The sequence below is a fragment of the Phycodurus eques genome, chromosome 9 (genome assembly GCF_024500275.1).
Source record: "Phycodurus eques isolate BA_2022a chromosome 9, UOR_Pequ_1.1, whole genome shotgun sequence".
Taxonomy (NCBI): domain Eukaryota; kingdom Metazoa; phylum Chordata; class Actinopteri; order Syngnathiformes; family Syngnathidae; genus Phycodurus; species Phycodurus eques.
The window spans coordinates 20520538-20546438 of record NC_084533.1 but is presented as its reverse complement, the minus strand read 5'-3'; the positions used below and the strand labels follow the sequence as shown (position 1 = coordinate 20546438).

The 25901-nt window shown below is 40.3% G+C and overlaps 2 protein-coding genes across 5 annotated transcripts in view; both read right to left on the bottom strand.

Moving 5' to 3' along the window:
* The window catches only part of aff2 (AF4/FMR2 family, member 2), a 153631-nt gene extending 143500 nt beyond the window's left edge, over positions 1 to 10131 (bottom strand). For all 3 annotated transcript variants that reach the window (XM_061686251.1, XM_061686252.1, XM_061686253.1), the window contains exon 1: positions 9922 to 10131. In XM_061686251.1, the coding sequence (XP_061542235.1) occupies positions 9922 to 9974 (53 nt within the window). In that variant the 5' untranslated portion in view covers positions 9975 to 10131. The remainder of the gene's footprint in view (positions 1 to 9921) is intronic.
* A 7831-nt stretch (positions 10132 to 17962) lies between these two features.
* The window catches only part of fmr1 (fragile X messenger ribonucleoprotein 1), a 31508-nt gene continuing 23569 nt past the window's right edge, over positions 17963 to 25901 (bottom strand). For both annotated transcript variants that reach the window (XM_061685461.1, XM_061685462.1), the window contains exon 15: positions 17963 to 22650. In XM_061685461.1, the coding sequence (XP_061541445.1) occupies positions 22462 to 22650 (189 nt within the window). In that variant the 3' untranslated portion in view covers positions 17963 to 22461. The remainder of the gene's footprint in view (positions 22651 to 25901) is intronic.

Below are 25901 nucleotides of genomic sequence, written 5' to 3'. Positions count from 1 at the left end.
CACCATTCGACTGAGTGCAATAACTCGGGGCTTGCCATCATTCCAGGAGGCTTGACGAACGCTGGACATCCGTGTAAACGGGGCGTTCAAAGTGAAGTGAGCGGCGTGGGAGCCAAGGATGACAGATGGCGAACACAGCTTTACTAAGACTAGGAGGCAGCGCCGGGCAAGTTACCCCACAATTTGTGAATGGATTGTGGATGCTTGGGCTAATGTGTCTGCTTGCACTGTTGTTCGAGCTTTCCACGGCAACGAGACTGACTCGAACCTGGCGTCTTTGATTGAGAACTTGCCCAGATGTTCATTTCGGATACAGAAGATGAGGACTTTGATGGATTTGTGGATGAGGATTGATCAAAAAATAACATGAGTACATTGTTAAATGCTTCAATAAAGTACAACCGAACTCAGTTTTTCTCCCGCTGCCTATTTAAAAACATTGTTATAGCGTGCATGCATGCTACCGTATGTTTTAAGCTAGCGTATGTTTTACCATGCCTGCGCCCAATAATTCGGTGCGCCTTATGTATGAGTTAAATACAGAAATAGACCCCGTAACTGAGACTGCGCCTTTTAATAAGGTGCACCCTATGGTCGTGAAAATCCGGTAGTTTTTTTTCCCTATTTTGCGATGTCCTTCGATGATGTCATTAGAAAACAAAAAAAAAACATTCAGATGTTCACTGTATTGATGTCTCTAAAGATATGTGGTCCTTTTCGAATCTGAAATCTGCAAAAACAGTAGACAACCAAACAAACTTGTTTTTCTGAAACATTTAATCATGAAGCTCACTTTGCTGGCTTCACCTCCCATTATGCCAGGACTGTCACAATCTGTGGACAATTATTTGTATTTCTCTGTGTCCCACCATTTGAGCATCATTAATGAGGAAGCTGCAGCTCTGGGAAATGTTTCTTTAACCTCCCACACAAGTGTGTGTGTCAAGTGCATGAACAGTAAAGACTTTGTCTGTAATCAATTAGAGGTAAATCAATTAGAGGTAAATTACAGTAGATAATATGCATGCATTGTTTCCCTGTGCACACCACATTAGCAGGTAATGTGAATCATTGTGGGAATGTAGTGTGCTGTCACTCTTGGGTTTTGGAGTCAACAGAAGAAATGTATCAATACTTAGCCAATTCAGTCTACCAATTACTTTTGCCATTGCTAAAGGAAAAGGAATACATGGAGATGCGACGTAGGGCGAAGATAGAGGTGGCAAAGGCCAAACAAGGCATATGATGACATGTATCCCAGGTTGGACACGAAAGAAGGAGAAAAGGATCTATACAAGTTGGCCAGACAGCGGGATAGAGATGGGAAGGATGTGCAGCAGATTAGGGTGATTAAGGTGAGAGATGGAATGTGTTGACTGGTGCCTGCAGTCTGCTGGATAATACTTTGAGGAGTTGATGAATGAGGAAAATCAGAGAAAGAAGAGTAGAAGACTATATTGGTAGAAGGGTGATGAGGATGGAGCTGGCAGGCAAGAGAGCTAGAGGAAGACCAAAGAGAAGGTTGATAGTGAGGGAAGACATGAGGGCAGTTGGTGTGGTGAGAGGAGGATGCATTAGATAGGCTTACATGGAAAAGGATGACATGCTGTGGCAACCCCTAACAGGACAAGCCGAAAGGAAATGAGGAAGTCAGTCTACAGCCTAATAGACTGGGATGAAGCTTATCGTATCTATGGAAACATGAAACCTCCGATAATGACTGATTCAATTAAGTTGATTTAAACTGGCCTGTGTGTGCATTTCAACTGAACTTATGTGATTTACATTTCATCCAGCTGACTGGCTTCAGAATGCCGAAGCTAAACGTGTCGCATCAGGTAAATATATATATATATATATATATATATATATATATATATATATATATATATATCAAAGCCATAGTTAAAGCAATCATACTCTGCGCTACGTTGTGCTGCCCTTATTATCAGCCATGCTGCTGCCTATGGCTCTGATGTTTTGATGTATCATAGGCTACACCCTTATCACCTAAACCCAACATGTATTGGTTTTTAACCTGTACCATACCGTCTCAGGAGGCTATGCCACACAGCACCCGCCAGGCATCAAACATGGTCCGAATATTTTCTCTCTCTAGCCACATATCTTTTTTTTTTTTTTTCTGTCCTATTCGGCTGTTCGGTCAAGCAGAATGGAGGATCTGTATCCCTTTTATGTCAGAACAGTTTTACTGTGTCACAGTGGCATTTTTTAAGCTGCTGCTGTGGTTTCTTGGTATTATAATGGATATTTGTTGAGAATCAGAGTCGATTAGTCGAACAGAACAATGTTTCTAGAGGGGAGTGAGAAAAGAAGACAAAAAATAAAGCACTAATTGTAAACAAAATGAGTAAAGTACCGTATTTTCACGACCATAAGGCGCACTTAAAAGTCTTAAATCTTCTCCAAAATGGACGGGGCCCCTTATAATGCGGTGCGCCATATGTGTGCACCGAGTTCCAAAATCTATAAATGTTGACTTTAATGAACACTCCGCTTGACAGACCGGGAGCATTTCCTGCCGACATGCTGCTTATATAGAGGAAGGCGGACGTGACTGAGGACAGCATGCGGACGTAAAGGGGGAAGGGTGGCCGTGACAGAGGACGCTAAAGACACACCCCCAGTAGGTATATAGTTCCGCTATGTGCATCGGTTTGGCTAAGGACCCCCGAAAAAGGCACCTACGTAGAGACACGCTTACGAAGCACAGTTTAAACTGCAACCTATCAGTTACGTGGAGGAACAATGGGAATCGAGCACCCGCGAGAGAATTCAAGATCAACAAATCCATGGTTTGCAAGTGGAGGAAGCAGGAAAACGAGCTTCGCCAAGTCAAGAAGACGAAGCTGAGTTTCCGCGGAAACAAGGCGAGGTGGCCCGAGTTGGAAGACCAACTCGAGCAATGGATTAATGAGCAAAGAACAGCCGGGAGAAGAGTCTCTACAGTCACCATTTGACTGAGTGCAATAACTCGGAGCTTGATGAAGGAACTCCAACCGCTGGACATCGGTGGAAACAGGGCGTTCAAAGTGAAGTTGCGAGTGGCATGGGATCCATAGATGACAGATGGCGAATACATCTTTACTAAGACTAGGAGGCAGCGCCGGGCGAGTTACACCACAATTTGTGAATGGATTGCGGATGCTTGGGCTAACGTGTCTGCTTGCACTGTTGTTCGAGCTTTCGTAAAAGCCGGCATCATTTCTGAGGGGCCGCACGGCAACGAGACTGACTCTGACAATGACGAGAAGGAACCTGGCGTGTTTGATGGAGAACTTGCCCAGCTGTTCATTTCGGATACAGAACATGAGGACTTTGATGGATTTGTGGATGAGGATTGATCAAAAAATAACGTAAGTACATTGTTAAATACTTCAATAAAGTACAACCGAACTCAGTTTTGTTCCTGCTGCCTTTTTAAAAACATTGTTTTAGCGTGCATGCATGCTACCGTATGTTTTAAGCTAGCGTATGTTTTACTATGGCTGCGCCCAATAATACGGTGCACCTTATGTATGTGTTAAATACAGAAATAGAACCCGTAACTGAGACTGCAACTTTTAATACGGTGTGCCTTATGGTTGTGAAAATAGGGTAATTCATTATGTATCTAGAACAATGAAACATTAGATATGAGTGTTGTAAGGGGCAGTAGTGCTACACCCTCTGAGGGAAGGACAGGACAAGATAGGACAGGACAAGGACAAGGACAGGAGAAGAAGCATGCAGGACAAGGGTCGTGAACCTGGCTGTACAACTGAAGTGTGGTGGGAGTGACTATGTAAATTATAACTCTATAGGACGAGAGTGAGAGTTAGGGGATACCCAAGCAATTCACATATTCATGAGTTATTTGTCGCAATAAGTGAGTGGCCCCACACCTAGCAAAAAAGTGCTAGGGGTGTATGCCTGCAGACACATGCAAGTGAATTGACACCGTTTCGCATGCACAATGACTGACAGAAGAGTTCTGTTATTGCTGTGCCTGAGGACGCAAACAATCGAGAGGCGGGATCGGGCTCAGGAGTCTACCAGAGAGCAGCCAGGCGGACGGGACACATCCCACACCGAGGGATCCGGGGCGGTTCGCCGGCCCCACCTAGGTGGCACGAGAACCGGCCACCCGGAGGAGGCCGCAGGGAACCAATGCCACCACCCCTTGTGCCCCGCGTCTAGCCACATACCTTCAAATAGTCATCACCACCCAAGTCAAGTCATGTTGCTTTTCATTATTTTAAATACCCTTCTTAAACCAATTGCAAATGTTTTAGTTCGGTCTCGGACTCGCCTACTCGACTACTGTAAATCCTGATTCGCTACTTGTGTTGACAGTAACGAATGACTTCCGAATCAGATTCGAATCATTACTCCGTGTATTATTCCGAAAACAAAGATGTCATTGTCCAACAAAAGAAAAATCCATTTTGATTATTTGAACGAAGTGAAGAGGAAAGACCGTGTGTTGGCGGGTTTTGGTTTCCCCTTCTCCCTCTGGAAAAGTTTAGCTATTTACAGTAGTTTAAAATGGCTTACTTTAACCAGGATCCCACACCATATCGTCACCAAATGTAGAACCTGGGTTGGTTTTGCGCCTGTCTGTGCCGTAAATCATCGCTGCCTTGGACCAGCTTCCTTCTTTCTAGCTAGCTAGCTGTCTGGCTAGTCAGCTAGCTCTCGTTATCTGTCACGCATTGCCGGATCAACTTTCTCCCATTCGTTATGCCGCGGTCGCCCCCTCTAGTGACTGAGACCTTTCTGGTCTCAGTTGGCGCAGCCATGAATATATGTGCAGCTCCTCGGACTCGGCTATCGGACACCTAATTCCTCAGAGATCATCATCTCGGTGGAGGGCTATAGATATCATCTCTATCTCCACTGAGGCCACAAGGCCAAATGCGCACATGCACAAAAACTATGCACAATAAGTCCAAATGGTGCCAGCCATTAAAAAAGGCTAAATATTGTGAAATGTTTTGTATTTTTTTAAGTAAATGCAGTGTGGCACCACCTGCAGCTTTTGTCAGAATAAAGTAAGTAGTATGATAGTCTTTAATTCGTTGTGATTCGAATCCAAAAATTCTGATTGACCATTGTTTTTTTTTGTAGGACTCGCATACCGATTCAAGTCTTCACCAATTCATGAACAGCCCTCATTTTAGTATATTATAGTAATATTATAACTCTGACAGTCTTTATAAAGTATCTCAACAACTGTATCTTTTTTCTTAATAATGAAATCACCATTTAACTGCATTTTATGTTTACTTGGGCTGTCTTTGTCTGATATTTATATTTGTTTGGAGATTTTAAACAAAGTTGGGAAACTATGCAAAAAAAGTAATAATTTTAAAAGGGGGGCAATACTTTTTCACAGCACTGTATCTTTGTGATTAGTGTGTTGATGCAAAAATGAGGAAATGAAATGTTCCTGTATGCGTGGACAGTCAGTTACACTCTCACCTGCCACAAAATGAAGTCCACTGGTCTATTACATCCAATGCAAGAATTGCATCAAAAATTCTGCCTTAGATAATACTGCTCAGTTTTGACTGACACCGTCATTTTTTATCTTAATTATTGTGGTTGTTTGCAGTGGTAAGGAACCACTATATATCCCACTGATACGAAGTTTATTTTTTTTCAATATAGCTCCATCTGCTGCTCCAATGCAAGTGGACTGAACCACCTCCACCAACACCTTTAGCACTACAGTAGGGAACCCGAGTGCCTGGCACAATATGATACAGAATATCCAACAAGTCAAACTGACATGTTTTAGGATTGTTCAGCCTTTGCAGGTGTCTGTGCTCTACCAGTTATCTTTCTAAAGGAAGAATTTGTGATATCCCTCTTGTATAGGCCCACATTAGATTGTGCAGCTCGATCTATTGCTATGCTTAAAAGCCCACGCCTCATTTTGCTGTCTCTCATTCCAGTGTGTTGCCTTGAGTGACTGGAACCAATTATAACAGAAGCTAAAACACAATAAAGGGAGATAATTTACAACCCCAATTCCAATCAAGTTTGGACGTTGTGTTAAACATAAATAAAAACAGAATACAATGATTTGCAAATCATGTTCAATCTATATTTAATTGAATACACCACAAAGACAAGATATTTAATGTTCAAACTGATAAACTTGATAGTTTTTAGCAAACAATCATTAACTTAGAATTGTATGGCTGCAACACGTTCCAAAAAAGTTGGGACAGGTGGCAAAAACGACTGAGAAAGTTGAGGAATGCTCATCAAACACCTGTTTGGAACATCCCACAGGTGAACAGGCTAATTGGGAACAGGTGGGTGCCATGATTGGGTATAAAAGGAGCTTCCCTGAATTGCTCAGTCATTCAGAAGCAAAGATGGGGCGGGGTTCACCTCTTTGTGAACAAGTGCGTGAGAAAATAGTCAAACAGTTTAAGAACAATGTTCCTCAGCGTACAATTGCAAGGAATTTAGGGATTTCATCATCTACGGTCCATAATATCATCAAAAGGTTCAGAGAATCTGGTGAAATCACTGCTCTTTGTGAACAAGTGCGTGAGAAAATAGTCAAACAGTTTAAGAACAATGTTCCTCAGCGTACAATTGCAAGGAATTTTGGGATTTCATCATCTACGGTCCATAATATCATCAAAAGGTTCAGAGAATCTGGAGAAATCACTGCATGTAAGCAGCAAGGCCGATAACCCACATTGAATGCCCGTGACCTTCGATCCCTCAGGCAGCACTGCATCAAAAACCGACATCAATGTGTAAAGGATATCACCACATGGGCTCAGGAACACTTCAGAAAACTAATGTCAGTAAATACAGTTCGGCGATACATCCGTAAGTTTTAAATTTAAAACTCTACTATGCAAAGCAAAAGTAATTTATCAACAACACCCAGAAACTGTCGCCGGCTTCTCTGGGCCCGAGCTCATCTAAGATGGACTGATACAAAGTGGAAAAGTGTTCTGTGGTCCGCATTTCAAATTGTTTTTCGGAAAAGAACCATCCGGACTGTTTTGGATGCAAAGTTCAAAAGCCAGCATCTGTGATGGTATGGGACTGTGTTAGTGCCAATGGCATAGATAACTTACATCTGTGAAGGCACCAGTTAATGCTGAACGGTACATACAGGTTTTGGAGAAGCATATGCTTCCATCCAAGCAACGTCTTTTTCATGGACGCCCCTGCTTATTTCAGCAAGACAATGCCAAACCACATTCTGCACGTGTTACAACAGTGTGGCTTCGTAGTAAAAGAGTCCAGGTACGAGACTGGCCGGCCTGCTGTCCAGACCTGTCTCCCATTGAAAATGTGTGGTGCATTATGAAGCGTAGAATACGACAATGGAGACCCCGGACTGTTGAACAGCTGAAGCTGTACATCAAGCAAGAATGGGAAAGAATTCCACCTACACAGCTTCAACAATTAGTGTCATCAGTTCCCAAACGTTTATTGAATGTTGTTAAAAGAAAAGGTGATGTAACACAGTGGTAAACATGACCCTGTCCCAGCTTTTTTGGAATGTGTTGCAGCCATAAAATTCTAAGTTAATGATTATTTGCTAAAAATAATCAAGTTTATCAGTTTGAACATTAAATATATTCTCTTTGTAGTGTATCCAATTAAATATAGGTTGAACATGATTTGTAATTCATTGTATTCTGTTTTAATTTATGTTTAACACAATGTCCCAACTTCATTGGAATTGGGGTTGTATGTTAGTCGCACCTGCTTCTGATGGCCTTAAGCCATGACTTAATTTTAGGTTTAGATCATTCTACAGGTATGGTATAAACACATATAGAGTTTTTGCATTAGTATGATATCTTACAAGTTTGTCTTTTATGATGTATTATTTGCAATGTCTCTATTTTGTCCGTGGGTGCCTCTTGACCTTACAGTCATTGTAAACAAAAATTGGTTCTCAATTGACTTAACTGGTGAAATGAAGATTAATAAATACAGGCTTTTTAAGAGACATACCTGTTCTGATATATATTTCATTTTCTGCTCTTCTCTGGGTTCTGCGGCCCCAGCAAGAACAGTTAAATGAAACACCATGTACAAGCCTTGACACATGACTGTGATCTGTCCATGCAGACACGTCACACAGTGCACATGCAATCATGCACTTGTGACTGGCACACTTTCACCTGCGTGTTAACACCCGAGCAGGGTTCATTATTCAAAGCGCTCATTTATGCACATTTCCATATTCTCTTTCCAGGATTAAAGCCGTTGTCTGTGCCAGCCCCGTTTCCCATCAGGAGCAGCTGTCAGCCCCTGCGTGATGGACTGGTGGCAGAGCGAGGGCAATGTGTAGACACCCTGAGCTTGTTGTTCAGCCCTGAGCTGCTCCGCTCCAGCAGCGGGGGGTTAAGTACCTTGCTCCAGGGCCTTCCATGGTGGCTACTGAGGGACAGCACTGGGTGTATGCATGTGTCATTTTTGCCTGCTTAGATTTTCCAGCTATAGAACACACAGCCAAAACACCAGTACTGTAGCCAAGTGATTGTGGCCCCACCGTAACACATGGTTGACCTGGAGATGTGGTGATATAGAATATGATACTCCTTCGACTAACAGACAGAAGACCATGAAATGTGGTATTAAAAAATAAGCCAAGCCAGTTTTTATGTAGCTTGTTTTGTTCTTTATGTCATTATTAACGGTTTACTGTTCCCTCATTTCTTCCATTATATTCATGTGCAAACAGCCTAAACTAAAAAGATATTTGCTATAACAAGTGAGAACAATGTTAAAGCCATTGAGTACGTTGTTTATATTACTACAGATGACTTTCATTGTGGAATAATATCACAGTGATGTTATTCTTCTGTTGGGACTTTTTGTTTCATTTCTTGCAGCTTGCTGAGCATGCATACACCTAAATCATAGGCTTTAACAGTTTGTCTTGCCAGCCACACTGTTTTATTTTCTTAATTGAATGAATAAGTTTGGGGTGCCCCTTTTTTGACTTGGGCACCTGCCTCCAAAAATGTCTGTGCACGTGCCTGCTGAACAGTATGCAAGAACCGTGAAGGATGGTGTCAGGCAATGCGCTATTGCATATTTACTGTATCTATTAATTAATTCAAGCAAAATAAAATACACCAACCAGCATTAGGCACACCTGCACAATGAACTGTGTAACTCCGTCTTTTGCAAAGATTATAATGTAATGCTGAGTTTGAAACTATTTAACTATAGCATATATATATAGCATCATTATTGCAGCTGTAGTTTGTAGTGCATCCTACTGAGAGGTGTTTTTAAGATCTTGGTTACCTCAGTTAAATATGAATATGTTAAATATAGTTAAATACACCTCGCAATCCTTTATTGTGTCAGGTAACATTTGGTAAATAATAATTATATAATAATAATAATAATTATTATTATTATTATTATATTAAAATGCTGATAATATCTGGAATCTTGCTGAGACCACAAATGATGCCCATTCATCTCTTTCACTGCAAATTGACTCGTTCGGTCTACGTGCACGTATCAGCCAGACGATGAGAAGCACAGTACCAACTCTGGTAACAGCAAGCACACACTGTGGAACCAAACTTGCTGCTACCTGTTAACAATCCGTGCACGTGATTGCGATATTAGTATGTGCACTGATCACTATGTCAACATCCAACATTCCATCATTGCACAATAATAAGACTCAAATCCGGTGTTGCACGCGTGTATGTACGCAAGCATTTGAGTCAGCCAAACATCGGTTGACACAAAGGAAGAGCTCGCTTTTGGCTTCATCTCCATCACTCGTAAAAAGGGAGCACAACGCAAGTTCGTGTCCACGTCTAATTTAAAAAAAAAATAAATAATAATAATAATCATAATAATAATAAGCACAGACAGAATAAAAGAGACTAAATAACTCACCATGGTTGTTCAAGCTCCCAGTCTCGGAAAAAGTCCAGTTCAAAAAGATCCATGACAGGCTCCGGCTGTCTTTGTGAGGCTGCTCACAATCCAAAACTGGTGCTACGTGGTTCCACATGCATGGCAAGTGATCCACGCGGTGTCTGCGTGTACGTGTACGTGTGCGTGAAACACAGACAGGGAAAAGGGGAGTGAGAAGAGAAGGAGAGTCGACACAAGCGCCTGCCTCTGCCAGGAATCTGCTACGTGGTCGAGGCAAGCTGACAGCGAGGCAGAGGTATTGGGTGGGAGGGACGCACACACAGGATGAATAAGGCTGCACACAAGACAGGGACACGCTGAAAAAGATTTTTTATTTTTTTTTAAAACCCTTTTCTTTCTAAAGATTCGTGTTCGGTGAACAAAAGCGTGTGTCACATTCATGAAACACAGTTAAATTGTTGTACCTTCATCTGGCAACATTGTGATACACTCTGTGAAGATCACACCGTGATTGTCTGATGAGTCACCTCACATTTACACAAATGAAAGGTGATTTCTTTGTTTAAATTTTCCTTTGAGTTAGCCACCACACCGTGGGAAAGAGTAAATGAATCTTTCGGATTCAAATTGGTGACAGTAAGTATAAAAGCTCAGTGGCTGAAATGAGAGGATTCTTTGTTCATCGGCCTCAACTCAGAGGCAGAGCTATTGCTAACATTTAAGTATCACTGAGTTCACCCCGCCCCTACCTAAATTCAAGCCAGCCCATTCAATTTAGCAATTTTTTTTTATGTCACCTCAGTTTAATATGGGTAAATGTCTTCCATGATGAAACAAAAAAGACAAAAGTGCATAACGGTAAAGACACAAACAGCTTTATAAAGTCCGTGTAAGTTTCACAATTTATGTGTTGCCCTTCAAACTCTGCAAATACAAGTGCAGAAATGATTATAACAAGACATGAAACCCATTACACTCTTGTCTTTATACAATCGTAATAACGGTAAAGACATGCAATAGTTCCGACACAAATTCATACTTATTCATTCATACCTCAGAAATAACACCATTTATTTTTATTTCGACCCCTTACTTTATCAAAATATACTTTTTTTCAACCTCTGCGACATAAAAAAAATGCCTAAATAGAGGGAGACAAAGTGGGGTTTTATAAGACGGGGGGAAAAACAGCAGCGATAAGCAAGGAGCATGAACGATGATGATGCAACCGATTCAGAGAACCAAGATATTCCAAATGCAAGGCCTTATTTAAGAGAATTGTTTGATGTTATCAGCACTAAGAACGATATGTGGTGACTATGTTGTGCCTTCTACCATCTTAAAAACCACCAGCTTCTGCCATTTGCAAGTTCTCCGTCTGTGTATTTTTTCAGTTATCATTAGCTGCTGCAGCATTTTATGTTAGTCAGTTCACTGCATTAGCAAAGCCATAGAACTGGTTGGTTTCATAGCATAAAAGCCTTAGCCAATGCTAGCTAGCTCTTGGTTTATTTATTTTTGTGCCAAGTTATCAAAACGGCTATATTATAGACAGCAAAATAAATGTTTACTTATGTACCTAAGTACATTGCAGACTCTGTCCTTTTTTTAAGAAAACAAAATCACTTAAGTAAATAAGTCAAATTTGTACTTCTACCTTTACCAGATTCTTTCTTTGTACATGTATACTGTATGTACTTCTACAACTGCATGTCAGTACTTTTGCCACCTCTGGCCAGAAGGGGCAGCATGGTAGTTGAGTAAAGAGAAGCAGCAAGCTACTGAAAGCATATGACCTTTCGGCCACCAGAGGGACCCCAAGAGCAGGCTCCCTCTGTGGCTGCTGCAAGTGGTGCTCACGGTGCCTCCCTGGAGGTACAAATCAAGCAGGCTCATGGAGGGCCAGGTCATAGTGGGTGAGATAAAGGCCAAGCATTGGAAAGAGCTGCGAAAAAAAACTGAGGCTCAATGTGAAGAAAAACTACACTTGATACAGCATGCTAGGGTTGTCTTCAGGAAAACTGTGCTCATGTGTTCATGATATGGTTTACATTAAATAGATCGTTGACCACAGAAGAAACATATTGCTGACTGAATATCTGTCATTTAAAACTATCATTACCTTTTGGTCAAACTTTTATTTTATACAGCTCTTGTATTAGAACTCGATTAGACTATATTCCAGTATTCATTTTGTTGTGAATATATTAAATGTATTGTGTCTGCTGTGATTTAGACTCATTGAAACTTTTACCTCACAGTAATTTACACAGAACCTTTCTGTACCAGGAAATATGAAGTCTATCCCAGCTGTATATAGGAGAAAGGCAGGGTGCACCCTGGTGGAGTGGTCGCTAGTTAAACGCAAGGCACATAGAGTATACTGTAGACAAACTATCGTTCACACTAACATTCACAGCTGTGGACTATTAGCATCTTCATGAACGTAACATGCATGTTTTGGAGATTTGGGAGAAAGCAGGAGTACCTGGAGACAGTGTTGAAGAGCACCGTTAAGTAATTACATGTAACTGGGATTACATAATTGAATTACAAAATTTATGTAATTGGAATCCACTACATTACTGGGAGAAGATGTGTAATTATATTACAGTTGTTTGGGAAATTGCCATGTTTACAATTTAAGTTACATTTGAAAAATAGTCGCAAAAGATCAGATTTTTTTTCATATCACTTCCTCCTTCTAAAGGCAACGCTTGTGATTGGCTCTCTCTGGTCATGTGCCATCCAAATATGACGTCGAAGTGCGACCTTGTTGTCGGAGGTTTTGAAAAGGTTAGACTCAATTACAGTGAAAGTGCCCCAAAACAGACCAAAAAAATGTCTTGTAAATTTGACACATCACAAAAAAAGAGTCTTGTCAACAAGCTGGGCAATGAATGAATACTTTAAAAATAATATTTTTTTTAAATCACAAAGTATGTGAAATTGACGATTTCATTCCAAAAATCTGCAAAGTATGTGAAATCCGCAATTTCATTACAAAAATCGCAAAGTATGTAAAATCGGCAATTTCCTACTAGAAGTTTTTTTCGGACGGGTGGAGTGTGATGTTCTTGCAAAGATTTTTTGTCGACGGTAGGGTGGCGGGCACCCTGTTGGACAGCCGGACTAGGGGCCCCCCCCAAATGGTCAGTGTCAAGTTTTTCCCCCCCTGTTCAACGCCCCTGATGATCATCCTCACTCCACACAGTCGACAACCATCATGCACTTGCTGTGACACGTGCCCAGCAGCACGTTTTACTGTTTCACTGTTTACGCCTTGCCTTGAGAAATGATTGACCAGATGGTCCAAACGTCTCACTCAGCATGTGTGGTGTCGGCAAGCTCTCACTGTGGCTCCTTTGTGCGACATCGCTGTCTCCCATGCAAAAGCTTGCATGTTTTTTTAAGTCAACAACAGATCAACACATACACAAAATGTAGCGCATTTGAATTTTTGTAACACAACATTAGAGGTCTTGCTGCAAGCAGTGTGTGCATGTGTGTGTGTGTGCGTGTGTGTATTTTGGTGTGATCTATGGCAACATGCCAGCACTACTCTGCATCACAACTCCGTAAGTACAAACAGCAGGCTCCAAGAGAAATGATGAGGAGGAGAGAAACAATATCTTATTTAACGAGGCAGAATCTAGGATTCAGATCTGTGCTGCTTTGTCCTCATCCCCTTGGATGAAGTGTGTCATTTCACCTCAGAGTGCCATGGAAATGTCCATAAGCAAAGTGGCCACGACCTTGATACAATCCAGCCATTTCATTGATATAAAATACAACTTCACACACAAAAAAAATCTACCCCTTGTCTTATGTTTTAAACATCAAACTGTGTGTGTATGTGTAGGGAGGCTGTCCAAAACTAGGTCAGACCTTGAGAGACAGAGAGAGACAGACACAGAGAGACAGACAGAGAGAGAGAGAGAGAGAGAGAGAGAGAGAGAGAGAGAGAGAGAGAGAGATGCAAAGTGATGAGATTTTAATGCAGAAATCGCAGGATTAGTTGGTAGTGCGTAAAATGACAAAATGAGCCTGAAAGACGCTGAGATAAGATGTCATTATGGCAAGGATATGATTAAAACCCTCGATTCCAATTGAACGACGCAATCAATTCTGTCTTTCATAATTTTACTGGTTGTTATTTTTAGCAATAAGGAGGTTCATAATGTAACAATAATAACTATTATCACGTGAAACTGTTCCAAATGGAGACGCTCCTGTCTCTCTCCATCAAGTGAAGGCACCACACCTCCCCCCTGTGGTTTGTAACCCATACTGCACTTTTAATTTTCATTCATTGCGGAGTAAACTCGATAAAACTGGATGTACATGATTTTCTTAGTACTCAAATTCTAAACTAAATCTGTCGTCATCACATTATTTATGAAGTATGCTTGAGTAGGCACAACATGATCTTAACATTTTCATTCAGTTACTCTCTTTCATTCAATTAACGTTTGTACTTTGTCCAGTTAAATTGAATTTAATTTAGTTCACATTGGTGAAACATGTTAGTAAAACAAAAGTCAATCTTGTTTTATGAAGTACTGCAGATTTAGTCTGTTGTTCTTATGTCAGTCTTGCTGAATGACTATATCTAATATATTATATCATCATATCAGTGGAGTGCAGTGCATTTTGGACCTGGGCCTTCTTCTTCTGGGCCACTATCACGTCACAAAATAATGTGCAAAAACGCAATTTAAAATATGGGTGGAATAATAGTGAGTGAGTGAGTGAGTGAGAGTGAGAGAGAGAGAGAGAGAGAGAGAGAGAGAGAGAGAGAGAGAGAGAGAGAGAGAGAGAGAGAGAGAGAGAGAGAGAGAGAGAAGTTGCTCCTCAGTGATGGGACATTGTGACTTTCTATAGACCTTGCAGAAGTGCTCATTTGAAAATGTAAACACCGGTGGAGATTTATAGAAATTAAGTGTTGCATATTGATATTTATCTGTTTCCTAATTATTGTGAGAACTCATTAAACTGATCAGTCTGTACATAAATGAAGATCATTACTTATGAATAATAACATATAATAATAAAATATTATGAAAGGTAATTTGAGAATGTTTGTTATTTCAGAAGTGTGTATCAAACTGGGAGACCTTCGCATTAATCAATACCCCAGAAGTAGCTCTTAGTTTCATTAAGGTTGGAGACCCCGGATGTATACCATTTTTACTCATTAAAGCAAGAAACATAATTGAAATGTTGTCTTCCAACATCACCTCCCGAAAAATTACAAATCTTTACACGAGAACATATCAGTTCTAATTTCTAATAACATAACACAAGCGTAAACATTTTAAATAAAATACACCGTACTCACCAAAGATGGGTATTATTGATAGATAAACTCTATAATCCTTAATTTGCTCCTCCGAGTTGTGTTGGGTTGTCAGAGCTACCTGTAACTAGCAGTCACAACTAGAAAGTTCTAGCTGCTCTAGAAGTGAAGCGAATAAACCCTTTTCCGGGTTCCAACAAGCCAGCCGCCGTCCTCACAATGTCCAATGTTTCTTTATTTAAAAAAATTAAATTAATTTAATTTTTTTTTTTTTTAATTCCGCTTTGAAAATGACTTTTCAATCATGTCAGATATTCCTCCGTCTTGGCACCTGCGCGAACCCCATTGAGGTAGTTGCAGGACAACGATCAACCAATCAGACGACGGGAAATCCAACCAATTAGAGGACGAGAAAATGCAGTGTACGGCGAGGGAGACTTGAGAGAGAGACTATGCAGCGAAGGCGGAGACTGACGTAAGGAATGAATATGAACTCGGATTAGTGAAGAAAGATAGCCACTTTTCATAGTTCCTATTTGTCCTAAACCAGCAATGGGGATTCTGAAGGCCAAGGGCAGATCACTTTGACATGGCAACACACAGAAACTGAAATCTGATTGGACAAAAAATCTCAAACGAGCTAGATAATGTGTGTGTGTGTGTTTGTGTAGAATAATTTTTTTTTTTAAACTTAACTTTAATTTTAAGAGGCTACTCTGTCCTCCACCCGTTATCTGTATTAATGGCACCTGTTTGAACTTGTTATCAGTGTAAAAGACACCTGTCCACAACCTCAAACAGTCACACTCCAAACTCCACGATGGTCAAGACTAAAGAGCTGTCAAAGGACACCAGAAACAAAATTGGAGACCTGCACCAGGCTGGGAAGACTGCCTCTGGAATAGGTTAGCAGCTTGGTGTGAAGAAATCAACTGTGGGAGCAAATGGAAGACATACAAGACAACTGATGAGCTCCCTCGATCTGGGGCTCCACGCAAGATTTCACCCCGTGGGGTCAAAATGATCACAAGAACAGTGAGCAAAAATTCCAGAACCACACAGGGGGACCTAGTAAATGACCTGCAGAGAGCTGGGACCAACCAAAGTAACAAAGGCTACCATCAGTAACACACTACGCCGCCAGGTACTCAAATCCTGCAGTGCCAGACCTGTCCCCCTGCTTAAGGCAGTACATGTCCAGGCCCGTCTGAAATTTGCTAGAGAGCATTTGGATGATCCAGAAGAGGATCGGGAGAATGTCATAGTCAGATGAAACCAAAATAGCACTTTTTGGTAAAAACTCAACTTGTCGTGTTTGGAGGAGAAAGAATGCTGGGTTGCATCCAAAGAACACCATACCTACTGTGAAGCATGAGAGTGGAAACATCATGCTTTGGGGCTGTTTTTTCAAGGCCTTTTTGTGCTCTGCTCATGTCTCGGAACATATGCCTAGTCATTTTGGCCACAATTATGCCTGATAGGAGCTTCCATGTGGTGCTGAAACAGGTTATAGGCTGGTAGTTTGATGGTGTCGTTCCCTTCTGGGGCTCCTGCATGATGAGAACAGTCTGACCTTGGGTTAGCCAATCTGGGTGGGTCCCCAATGTTAGCAGCTGGTTCATTTGTGTTGCCAAGGCATTCATGGAAAGCAGTTGGCTTCTTGAGCCAGTAGGGGTGAATCATGTCGGGCCCAGGTGCTGTCCAGCTCTTCATCTTCAACACTCTTGATTGGCTCGCTGCCACTGCTATGACTACTGGTTCTTGTTCTGGAAGGTTGCTGTGCTCTGCTTGTAAATCTGCCAGCCATTGGGTGTTGATATTGTGCGACGATTCCTTCTCCCAGATACTCTTACAGTATTGCTCTGTCTCAGCCTTGGGTGAGGCTGTTTCAGCATTGCTCGCTCACCAGTGAGAGCAAACCTTAACTGGGTTGTTGCAGATCATCATCATCATGTTTATTCTCCTGGCCTCTACCTCTCTCATGTAACTTTCAGGTAGGTAGCTAATGCTTTGGGTTTTTGCTGAGCAGTCTCAATAAGTGGCTTGGCTGTGGATATATCATTGTATTTCTTGGGCAGGTCTCAAAAGTTTCACACCTTTGGTTTGCTTTGTTAAGAGGCTAACCTTTCTCCGTGTCACCCTTATTTTTGCCTCATGGTTTCTCTTCCATTGAAGTTGTCCTTCCAGTTGTTTCTTGTAACCAAGCAACTCTAGGATAAAAAAAAAAAAAAGAAAAACAGAAAACTAAAATTTGCTTAAACTATATTTTAATACTAGTAAGTCATGAATATATATATCTTTAAAATAAATTTTAAACACCGTTACTGATGGTGCATTGCCTCCCTCACTGACTCAAGTGGAGGCAGCGGTTCAGTTCCCACTAAGTGATGGTGTTAATCTGAGTGTGAATGGTGGTCTGTCTCTTTGTGCCCTGTTGTTTGACTGGCTACAGTCCATGGTATAGTCTGCCTTTTGCCCTAAGTCTATAGAAAACAGATGGCTATTTTAAATCTGGGATTGGGTGGTGATCAGTTCAGGGTGCACCTCACCTCTTGCCCAATGTCAGCTGGGATAGTCTCCACTTAAACAGCACAAATGACTAAATTCAGATATCCCAGAATTGTTACCATAAGACTAAGACATTGTTATTGAAACTACAAATACAGAACAGTGTAAATTGAATGTCTCCTTAAGAGAACATAATAAAATACATGAAAATAAAATACAAAACAGTTGTACAATACAAAGATGAGGTCAGAGTTATCAGAAGATCAAATTTTGTTTATTGAAACTGCTTGCATACAAAATATATTGCACTATAACCAGACATGTAAACCCAGACACCTTAAATGCTAGTAAGTAGTATTTACATAGGGAAACAAAAAATGCCCAAAAGTGCTCACAAGATTTACAGCTTTTTAGACTACCCTGGTTTAAGTATATGTACAGATTTTTCTTTACATCTCGCCTTCCTGCTTTTCTGTTAAACAGCCAGCAATGTGTCAAGTTAGTATTTGCATTATACATTCTGGAGTGAGAAGAAATATTTGCTGCAGCGTGGCAAGCAAGAACAAGTCAAAGTTGGTCATCTTCAGTTGAAAACATGTTGCAACCCCCAATGGAGTGAATGCTGACTGAGGGATGCAATTCAGGATCTTGATGCTGCATTACCCATCTGTCATTAAATATTGTCATTTAGAATGGTCAAAATCAGGTTTTACTCATACAAATCCGAGACATTTTTAAATCTAGTCCTCCACTATCTATAATTGTAATTAACATTTGTCTTGCAAACCAGTGACACTCCTCAGAAATGTTCAGATTGGAGCAACAGTTAGCAGGTAGACACCATCTTCATTCATACAAACTATACTTTATATTTAAACAACCATGTTCACCTCCATTTACTCCAAATTGGGTGAAAACATTTTGTGGAAAAATGCTCAAAAAGTCAAACTAACACATTTCCCCCCATGATGAAGTCACATCAAGTTAACAATAGCCCAGTGAAAATATTTTACCAATATTTTAAGTTTTATTCAACCATCACACCTCTGATCCAGGCTATCATTATTGTTGGTATCATTCATAAGGGAAGAATTTACATACAACAGCCAATCTGCAAATAACACATACCAATAGAAAAGTCTTCAAAGGGTTGAATCCTTAGTTATACGCCTTTAGGAAGCATTACCATCATGTTTTTTTTCTTCTTTTTTTTAACAGCAAGGCTGAATTCACAGGGTTTACCAGAATAAACACACAAACTGTAAGATAATAGTTTTGCATTTCCGAAATTCAACAGCTGTAATTTTTTTGTCATTGGTGGTATTCCTTTTAGGATTTCCATGCGGGTTTCTTCAGTTGACCACAGTCATGTTTACTCATCCAAATAGTTTTGTTTCCATTTTGTTTGTTTCTAACATTTAACGGATACATTAGCATAAACCTTGCCAGAATGATGACACTTTCATCTGCCAAGATGATTTCATCGCACCATTCCCTTACTGACTATACATGGGCAGCATGCAACAGTTTCCCACCTCCTCAAAGAACATTTTCTATTATAGCACAAACTTTGCTTTCTGCAACGCTATTTGTTAGTATTAACCCCTATAAACACAACAATGGACACGTTAAATTCTTACTGTTGAAAAGTTGACTTCAACTTTAAAAAAATTTATCCTTTTTTTATTGTTGTTTGGACTGGAACTGGAATGTAACCTGACATACCATATCATCTTAATTCTTCCCTCTTACTAATCCTGGGTGTAAAACAAATGCTCTGTTATAATGAACCACATAATTTTCCTGGTTGACCAATGATGAAATGGACGGTTAGGTCAGATACTTTAGTTTTCTATGCTGAAACAACCAGAAAATATTTTTCTTCACAAATATTTGATTCTGTCGCAACAATGGATAGTAAATGTGATTGTTTTATTTTTAAATGAAGGTTCAAGATTTTTTTTTTGCAATTTCTCCACTATACATCTCAAACAATAAGTGTAATGATTAAAAGGACTGCATGCATCTGGCAACATTTAAAGATGAAATGATTTTAGTCTAGATTGCTAATATATGGAAAGCAAGCTTAAAATCATCAACGCAATCTTGAGAAAACTGATTTAAGCTTGTCCAAAACAATTCCAGCAGGCCTGATGCATTTCCCCTCTGACAACCACTTAAAACTACATGTCAGTCATACATTTTAAATTAAAAACCTACAGCGGAAACACTGTTAAAACTTAATTTTAGGTCAATGCATCTTGGACAGTAAATGCAGTAATAGTTTTCTTCCTTAACATTCCTTGAGACACAATACAGTATAGGATCATATATTCATTGTTTCATGTGAAATTCTTCCTCTGTGTTGTAAATATTTACTAGTTTTGGACCTCTGCGGCAGCGCTTTGGACATTCCCTATCAATGTGACTCAATCGTGCTATGGAGGATACTTTTGTACAGCAAGTTTATTATAAAGAGATCTAGCATTTAACTGATATCAAACAGCAACCAAAGAAAGAAAATAAGGATAAGTGCACATTTGAAACAAAAGTACAAATCTTTTTTTCAGACAATTTATGACATCATTATATACACAGTATGCCAACTCTCCTTTTTAACAACACAAAACAACTTCATTCTGTTGATGCTTTATGGACAGTAAAAAGGTTATTTGTACTCAAACCACTTTCTTGATGCATTACAGAAAATGCTAATTGTAAAAATGCAGCCTGGCTGCAGTGTGAAAGCTAAAGATTAATGAAAAGAATCACAAATCATAGTTCTGTAAAAGCAAGCACAAGAGAAAGGAATACTGGCCTCAGAAACTGGGTTGTGAGGACGAGACTTGTATAGATCCAGAGTGGCACAGAAAAGAATGTTGCATGGGCCTAAAAAGTTGAAACAAAATTATACATCAGTCAGGTGCTTGTAAAAAGGGCAGAAAGAGATGCACAATTCCAAGGCACAGAGATGTAAACAACCTTTAAAAAGCCTCAGAGTAGCTGCAAAATGGACTCAGCATTGGGATCCAAATTAGTTTTATAATCTAGTTTAAAAGTTACGTTACGTTTTCTGACAGACACACCAGGAATTTTTATGGAGGAAATGGAGCTCAGCTTGAATCATCAAAACACACCAGGAAACGTCAGGCTGCATGATGCCAAAACAGGATGTGATACATAAATAACAGGAACAGAATGACTATGACAGATGCGTATCATCAGTCAACAAGCCAGAGACGTAGCATTGCATTACACATACTAGATTCTTAAGAATTTACTGGGAGAACTGGGTGCCTTAAAAGCTTTTTACAATGGTTTGTTAAATTTGCTATATATTACAAACTTAGAGATTATTAAATGGATGACACATTGTAAAGAAGGAATTTGTTACACCTTTCATGTGGCAACAGAAAGAAATGTATTTGGTCCAATCTTGGTGTAGACTTTTTGTTGTAGTAGATTTGCATCTGTGTGCCATGGATTTATGTTAGCTGATACAGATTTGTGGATGGATATGTGTTCTACGATTGAAAAGGTCAATGGGACTCATACAGAGGCAATGGGAGACAAAACAATGGGAAAAATGGGTGGCGACACTTGAAAAGCGCCACAAAAAAATTGCACATCTATTCCAAACTAAATCATAGGAGGGAACCAAGTAGTGTACTTAACAAGGTTCTTCCAACCGAAGAAAACTACTGTAAATAAAAGATCAAAATGTTTTATCTATGTTTCCTTCTCGAACTCAATGAAGGGTTTTATCTACCCTGAATTAACTCAACACTGATTTGTCTTCTCAATCTGAGCATGGAAAAATCCACTGGGGAGGATTCATGTTTATCTGCTTAACGAACAAGCCAACTGGGATGTAAAAGCATGTCCAGTTAGGGGAGCAGAGACATTTCCAAAATGAGATGTCAATGAGCATATTGGGTCAATATGTTGGTGTGTGTGTGTGTGTGTGTGTTTGCTGTCCAAGATCAGGTCTTAAACTTTCACCTTGCTTGTGTATTTGTCCAAAAAGCAGCCATAGATATGAAAAAGCTGTTACGCCTTTGTCGCAAGGAGGACAGTCCGAAGGTGAGTGACATTCTGTTAATGTGTGTGTCCCATATTGTTATTTGTACGAACAAACACAGAAGATGGTATTGATGTGTCATATAAGGTGACACCGACACCTCGTACTACCACGTGACTTAGCACACATGCTTTAGATCGCCTTGCCAGTTCTAAGGTTACGGACTACAGTGTGCTTGGGCCGCAATGCTCCCAATACAACTGTCACGGGTTGCCTTCATTGTCCCCCAACTATATGGTCTAAATGAGCAAGTCTAAGGTCTTGTACGAAACCTCACGGTGCAAAGAAAGTGAAGGATAGCATGCTTTGCATCCATGTTGCTTAATGAGCTAATATAGCAGAGTGATGCATGTAACTGAATATTAGATTCATTGCTTTCTCACTGTGGGAGGAAAACACCCATTCGGTCCCAGACCAGCCAGCTGCACTACACTGAGCAGTACACAAAGGTAGCAGACAGGCAGTGGTCTTCATCATAATAAGCATTCCATGCTGATGGAAGCTCCTGTCTAATGATGCAATTGACAAAAACAGAAAAAAGAAAAAAGTAAAAAACTGTGGATGGTTAATGAGCGGTTGTTTGTGTGTGTGTGTGTGTGTGTGTGTGTGAGAAGACTGTGAGTTCGTTTCTGAATGTGTGTCTAATTGAGAAGGTCCTCCAGTGATGAATCTACGACACTCCGTTCACCAGAGGGGGAGCATCTGGCTTCTCCTTCTTCACGCCTCGGTCTCTAACAGGCCGCTGATGATGGCGCATCGGGCCCTCGCCACCAGAACTGTGCCCACCCTGTGATGAAGGCCCTCCTCCTCTTCCGCCTGAGGAATGCTGCACGCTACGCTCGTTCCCATCAACACGAATCTGTGGGGTAAAAGAAGCAAGTATATTTGTCATACAGTAACTAATGACAGTAAAACAGAAGACATTTTGCTTCATGTTTGTTTGCAAAAAAAAAAAAATTCTGGTACTTTCCAACTTGGTAGAGATACAATTGAAAACAGAAATTTATATACACTACAGTACATAAAAATACTTTTTTTCCTCACTGTCAGACATGAAATCAGAAATCATCCTGTTTTAGGTCAATTAGATTACCAAAATTATTTCTATTTGCTAAATGGGAGAATAATAATGGAAGGACTTTTTTTTTTTACACGTTTTCAATCCTTTCTTCAAAGTCAGAAGTTTACATACAGTAAGATTACTATGCCTTTAAAGCTTTTGGGAAAACGATGTCATGTCTTTGGAAGCATTTGAGTTAATTAGAGACACAATCGTGGTTTTAGTTGAACGAGGTACCCCTGAAACATACTGCTTTTTTTTTGTAACAACATGGGAAAGTAAAAAGAACTCAGCCAAGATATCAGGAAGAGAATTGTGGACTTGCACAAGTCTGGTTCATCCTTGGATGGAATTTCCAGAAGCCAGAAGAGGTGCCACATTTATCTGTTGCAACAATTATATCCAAGTACAAACTCCATGGCAATGTCCCAGTATCATACGGTTAGGAAACGGTTCTGTGTCGCAGAGATGAATGTGCGTTGATCCTAAATGTCTATATTAACCAAAGAACAAAAGCAAAATACCATGTGAAGATGCTGGCTGAAGCTGTTAAGAGTGTGTCATTATCCACAGTGAAATGAGTACTGTACCGACATGGGCTGAGAGGCCACTTTGCCGGGAAGAACTCATGACTTCAAAAGAAACATTAAAAAGCCAGATTACAGTTTGCAAATGCACACAAGGACAAAAACCTTAATTTCTGGAGACACTCTGTAGTCTGAGAAAACTAAAATCGAACAGTTGGGCCATAATGACCATCGATCCCCCCAAGCTGAGAACAATAGCACACTAGCCAACGACTTGAATACCTTCTACTGCAGATTTGAAAAGGACACTTTCACAGCCCACACCCACCCAGCCGCACCACCGACCACTATCACACCACAGACTTCTGCGTTAACCATCCGAAAGATGATTCTGATTCTGACCTGAAAAGGCATGCGCGAGCAAGACGGCCTACAAACTTGGCTCAGTCACACCAGTTCTGTCATGAGGAATGAGCCAAATTGTCTGCTAACTATTGTGAGAAGCTTGTGGAAGGACCTCCAAAACATTTGACCCAAGTCATAGTTTAAATGCAATGGTACCAAATGCTAATGAAATACATAAACCTCTGACGTTGAAGAAAGTAATGAAAAATTGTCTTAAAAAATCTTTGTCATTATTTTGGCATTCAGCAAATAGAAATAATGTTTGTTATCCTAACCGAACTAAAACAGAAAAAGTTTAGTCTGATTTCATGTCAGACAATGAGGGGAAAAAGCATATCTAATATAGTGTATGTAAACTTACGGTTTCAACTGTACTTTATAGTCGGTAGCACTGAATCAACTTTCAGTGTGTGTAAATAACCCCACTTTCAAACTCTTGCGAGGGATTCCAGTCTGAATGCAACGAAAGGACGCGACGTCGCTGTGAATGCTTGGCTACCCCAAGCTTCGAGAATGGCGCTATCATACACCGTGATATGGACCAATCAGAGCCAAGCTGTTTTCCATATTTAAATTTGGGAAGATATGCGCTCCAATCAGAGAAAAGCTGATTCAAATATCGCATATTTAATGAGAAATCCGGCTATCTAAAATGCCAGGCAGAAAAGACTTCCAAAGTACAGACATTATCCCTGTTCAAAGACGCTAGGCTAGCTTCATGTTTACACTCTCCACTACAACAATTGTTCACGAATGTAATTCAGATTTACGTCACCTTCTTCCTGCATGTGTTAACAATTAACATTGATGTTGAAAACGCTACCCTTTCTTTTCATCTTTACTGAGATTATGACCGGTAGTCCCAGTTTCAATATGACTGTATGCTAACAACACCAACTAAAACACATAATTGTGGATCAACGCATCAGATGTTCTTTACCTTGGCAGTGATCTGGACTTTCATTGCGAAGTAGAAGTTCTACCTCGTCATCCACACAGATGTCTCCTTTCTCACCCGCTACACATCCCCCGCCATTGTTAATATCCTTACAACGCACAAGCTTCTTATTTTCTTTAAAAAAAACAAAAAAGAACTAGATTGGCTCCTTTTTCATGTTGCTTTTCTGTGTGTCGCCTGGAAGCGACACCATGGGATAACGCTTTTGTTTTGGTTGCAGATTCGCCACCCGCCATCTTTTTTTTGTCAATCAACTGACCCCGCAATGCAATGAAACAAGTGGTTTCCTATTTTGGAAGGTTATATATGAACAAGTAGGTACTGTACACTCAGGCTGATTTCATAGTGTGATTGGGCCTGATTTCCGATCATATGATCGGATCGGGACAATCCTAACATTCATTCATTCATTTTCCGTACCGCTTATCCTCACTAGGGTTGCGGGCATGCTGGAGCCTGCATTCATTCACTCACATTCACACCTACGGTTTAGAGTTTTAAATGAACCTAATATAGGTTCATTCACATCGAAACAAACAACAATTCGCACTCACAATCATGCCTACGGGCAATTTAGAGTCTCCAATTAATGCATGTTTTTGGGATGTGGGAGGAAGCCAGAGTACCCGCAGAAAACCCACGCAGGCACGGGAAGAACATGCAAACTCCACAAAGGGGAGGCCAGATTTGAACCCGGGTCCTCAGAACTGTGAGTCAGATGTTCTAATCAGTCAACCACTGTGCCACAACAATCCTAACAATTTTAACAAACTGTCCAAAGCTACTGCTTGTGTATCTGACTTTCTTGTGAAGCGGTATTAAAAATGGTATCTTGCTCCTAACCTTGAGCATTCAGCTTTTATTCTGGCAATGACAAGCAAGGTCACATCCCTCCAAATATGCCTACTTGGAGCATGTAGATGGGGGACTTCAAAGAAATGTGTATTGAAGTTAACTTTTGCATTCAAGTGAAATAATGACCAGTGAAGGGTATGACGTGGAATTAAATTACCCGGAAGAACCTACCACATCCCTGAAATTTAAGTTATAATTACAATATAGTCTCTCATTAATATATAGCTAGAACGGCGCCACCAAGGCCAAACAATTATTTAAATCAGAACAAACATGGGTTTAACGGATTAATTAGCAACTTGGAC